The sequence below is a fragment of the Vigna angularis genome, chromosome 8, assembly GCF_016808095.1.
Source record: "Vigna angularis cultivar LongXiaoDou No.4 chromosome 8, ASM1680809v1, whole genome shotgun sequence".
Taxonomy (NCBI): Eukaryota; Viridiplantae; Streptophyta; class Magnoliopsida; order Fabales; family Fabaceae; genus Vigna; species Vigna angularis.
The window spans coordinates 23,284,214-23,288,734 of record NC_068977.1 but is presented as its reverse complement, the minus strand read 5'-3'; the positions used below and the strand labels follow the sequence as shown (position 1 = coordinate 23,288,734).

Genomic DNA, 4,521 nt, shown 5'->3' with positions numbered 1-4,521 from the left:
CAAGTTACGTAGTCAGGTACGTAACAATTGGTCCGACCTGCCGGATCCTATTGAAGGGAGGAAAGCGTCATGGAAGGAAGGCTGAATGCTGTCGAAGGGAGAATGGAGACCCTAGAAATCTCCATGGGCGGACTGGAATCGGCAGTCCAGGAACTGGTGAGGGTGATAGGGGAGCGAGGTCGACGGGATGATGGACACCTTGATGGTAGTCAGGGATCGATCAATGGAAGAAGAAATGACGAGGAAGAGAGGGATGGCGGCGGCTTAGAGGGTGGACACCGAGAGGAGCAGCCGTACTGGAGGAGGAGGGTTGAGTTACCCGTATTCGAAGGCAGCGAGCCTATGAACTGGATTTATAGGGCGGATAAATTCTTCGAACTGCAAGGGGTACCAGAGGACGAAAAGTTGCGCCTGGCATACATCAGCATGGAAGGGATCGCAGGACACTGGTTCCGGTTTTGGAAGGAGAAAGCCAGGAACCGATCATGGGCAGGATTAAAAGAAGCGTTGGTGGTTCGGTTTGGAGGCAGAAATCGAGGAACAGTCTTCGAGAGGCTGGCATCCTGTAAACAATCAGGATCCGTGGGAGACTATATCCAAGAATTCGAGGTGTTGGTGGGCCAAGCAGAAAAAATACCCGAGGCACAGTTGATGGGGTATTTCATGGCAGGACTACAGGAGGGGATTCGTAACCAACTCAGGTTGCTTGACCCGAAGGAGTTCATGGACGTCATGAGACTAGCAAGGGACGTGGAGGCGTTCCAAGCTGGAGCAAGGGCAAGCGGGGGAATCATCAGCAAAGGACAAACGTGGGGAAAACCGAGCGGTTCAGTGGCAAGGGTGGATCCTAGCCGCCACAATCAGAACCGAACGGGTACCGTTGAGAAGGAAGGAGGCCCAAGGAGAGAAGGCGAACGTACGTTCTCTAACGCTCAAGGCAGGAACGTACGAGATTTACCGTACGCTGAGTACGTCAAACGTAGGGAGGAAGGGAGGTGTTTCAGGTGTGGAGGACCGTTCGGTCCGGGGCATCGCTGTCCAGAAAGGGGACTACGGATGGTGATATTGGCAGAAGACGAGGAGCCAGGAGGGGAAGAAGAGGTGGAGGTTGAACTCGAACCAATGGAGCTATCTGCTTTCTCGGCAGGAGGGCTCACCCAGCCCAGAACGATGAAGCTGCATGGGCAGATAGGGACGAAGCAGGTTCTGATTCTGATTGACAGTGGCGCCAGCCACAATTCCATAAGCAGGGAATTGGTAGAAGATCTGGCATTACCCGTAGTAGATACACCACCCTACAGGGTGAGTTTGGGGGATGGACAGAGAAAGGAGACGAGGGGGTGCTGTGAGGCAGTAACGATCCACATGGGAGAGGTTGTGATCAATGAACGATTTCACCTGTTCGAGTTGGGCGGAGTGGATGTGATACTCGGGGTAGAATGGTTGGCCAAGCTGGGCGAGGTAACCTTAAATTGGGGGCAGCTAACTATGGCGTACATTCAAGCAGGGCGCAAAATGACAATTAAAGGAGACCCAACTCTAACTCGGAGATTGGTGGAACCTGCAGCGTTGCTTAAGATGAAGGAAGTAGAGGTCTGGTTGCTAATGTGGGAGCTTGGGGAGACAGAAAAGGAGGAGGAGCAAAGACCGTACGCTCAGGTAAAAGAAACGTTCGGTCCGGAGTTGACAAGGAAGCAGACGTTCGACATGATGCGAATCTTGGAAGGGTACGCGAACGTATTTCACGAGCCGAACGGACTACCGCCAGATAGGGGAATGGTTCATCAAATTCCCTTAAAAGAAGGTACGGACCCCGTGAATGTAAGGCCGTACAGATATCCCCATGTGATGAAGGGGGAGATTGAGAAACAGGTGGCGGAAATGCTGAAAGCGGGCGTTATAAGGTCGAGCAACAGTCCATATTCGAGCCCGGTGATTTTGGTAAAGAAGAAGGATGGCAGCTGGAGATTTTGTGTGGACTACAAGGCCTTAAACCGAGCCACTATACCTGATAAATTCCCTATTCCATTGATAGAGGAGTTGTTAGACGAACTAAGGGGGGCCAAATACTTTTCAAAGGTGGATTTGAAGTCAGGCTATCATCAGATACGAATGGGAGCAGGCGACATAGAGAAAACGGCTTTCCGGACACACCAGGGTCACTACGAATTCATGGTGATGCCGTTCGGCCTAACCAACGCACCAGCCACTTTTCAGAGTGCCATGAACAAACTGTTGCAGCCTTATCTGCGGAAATTCGTACTGGTATTCTTTGATGATATACTGGTGTATAGCCGTACTTGGGAGGAGCACTTGGAGCATGTGGGGACGGTGCTAAGGGAGCTCGTGGCACATCGATGGGTAGCCAACATGAAGAAATGTGAGTTCGGCCGAACTCAAATAGGATATCTGGGCCACCGGATATCCGGGCCACCGGATATCCGAGAAGGGTGTAGAGATGGACGAAGACAAGGTACGAGCCGTGCTGGAGTGGGAAAAACCGAAGACGGTAAAGGCTTTGAGGAGATTTCTGGGACTGACGGGATATTACAGGAGGTTCGTGAAGGATTATGGAAAGATTGCCAGACCCTTGACCGATCTTCTTAAGAAGGGGCAGTTTGCATGGACGGAACAAGCAGAGGAAGCCATGTTAAGGTTGAAGAAGGCAATCACGACTGCTCCTGTATTGATTCTGCCTGATTTTGACCAGCCGTTTCACATTGAGTGTGACGCATCCGGAAGGGGAATTGGAGCGGTACTCATGCAGGGGAAGCAGCCCATAGCTTTCTTTAGCAAAGCGCTATCTGAGGCACTACAAGAAAAACATTTATTACCGGCGGCTTATTACCGAAGGCCTTTTGGCCTTCGGTAAATTAGATTTATCGAAGGCTTTTCCGAAGGCATGTGTAACATGACTTTACCGAAGCCTGATGGCTGGACATGAGTGGTTACCGAAGGCAAATGACCGTCGGTAAGTGAATAATGTATATGAAATTAGAAAGTGAGATATTTTCGAAGCCCTCATTTCGCGAAAACTCATTCTTTCCCAATCTTCACATTCTCTGCCCTAACTTCATCGACAAACTCACTGGCTGGCTTCTGCAGATTGCTTCCCACCCTCACCACAATCGGGATACACTTCTTCCCCACTCCTCCATTATAGGTGAAGTGTCCCATTCTCCCATCTCATTCTGTTTTCCTGTTACTGTTTTCGATTACCCGTCAATGGTGGAACCTTTTTTCTTGTAGCGTTTTCCAGTGTTGTGAGCTGAGGAAGGTGGTGGGTGGCTGAGTTGAAGGCTACCATTGTCAAGGGAGGATATTGGACGACGCGGAATAGACGAGGCAGCGTAACTAGGGCAGTGTGGCTGCGTGGCAAGGTCTTCCAGTACTGCTTCAGAGGCTATTGAAGGGGCTACGGTCGAGGTAAGTTGTTATTTTTATTGATGAAGTATAAAAGCTAAGAAGCCTTTGTTGTGACTTTGTTCAATGTATGCTCTGAATTAGTTTGTGCAATATGATTTGTTATACAAAAATTGTTCAAAGTTGGCATTTTGATTGCTAATGCATTTTAAAACACTATATTTTGCACTGTTGAAAATGGAAACTAAGAGAGCTTGGTAGTGGGAAAGGAAAAAGGAAGAGGCAGAAGCCTCTTCCAAGCCGTGAGTGGTACTAACTACTCCTAATCTAATTCTAAATCCTAATAATTTTCTCTCTGCTACACCGTAAGCACCTCCTCTGTTGCCATGGCCGTGAGCTACTCTTCTTTCCAGCCAATGAACCACTTGATTTTTCTTCAGCCGTGAGCTCCCTATTTTATTCCAAAACATGTGTTGGATGCATACGTTGTTGTCCACCTCTCTCCCTCTTGCTGGACCGTGTGATTTGCTTCTCATGTGGGCGTGGTGCTTTCTTCATTTCAACTCCGAAGCTTGCTTCTTTACGTATTGAATGTGGCTTCTCCATCTCCATTTGCTGCTTTCTTTAAATCACGTTTCCAGCCAAAAATAAAATGTGGTGGCCCTTTCTCCATCCAACTTTACGGTTTTACTTTTCTTAGGCCAAAGAAAAATTATCTAATGCTAGGTGGTAGCTCTTTTCTATGTAGGCCATGTCAACACTTTCACTAATTTGGAATTCCTGTCATGGACGTTAGCTTTGCCAAACTAAGTGGTGGCCCTTGTGTTGTCCAACTTGCAAAATTCTTCACTTTGAAAGTAATGAGTTGCAGCTGGAGCTTTGCCAACCATGAGTGGTGGCTGGACTTTCCTTCCCTATTCCTCTTCTTTCACACGTCCAACTCCATTCAGCCCTGAACTCATCTCCTTTTCTCTCTTAGCTCTTCCACTCCATAGAAGCCTTTCTTTTGAACGTGAGCTGCTGCCATGCTTCTCAAAGAAACCGTGAGCTTCCTTCTTCTTCCCAACTGGATGTGATGGTAGCTATAGCTGCTGGACATGTTTCCCCTCCTTCAAAGGCCGTGAGTGAAGCTTCTCTACGTGGCTAGACTGCTGCAAA

The 4,521-nt window shown here is 48.7% G+C and overlaps 1 protein-coding gene across 1 annotated transcript; it reads left to right on the top strand.

Moving 5' to 3' along the window:
* Window positions 1-378: 378 nt before the first annotated feature.
* Window positions 379-2,607, top strand: LOC108320713 (uncharacterized). The gene has a single exon (XM_017552228.2). The coding sequence runs from the start codon at window positions 427-429 to the stop codon at window positions 2,605-2,607; it is 2,181 nt and encodes a 726-aa protein (XP_017407717.2). The 5' UTR covers window positions 379-426.
* Window positions 2,608-4,521: the final 1,914 nt, after the last annotated feature.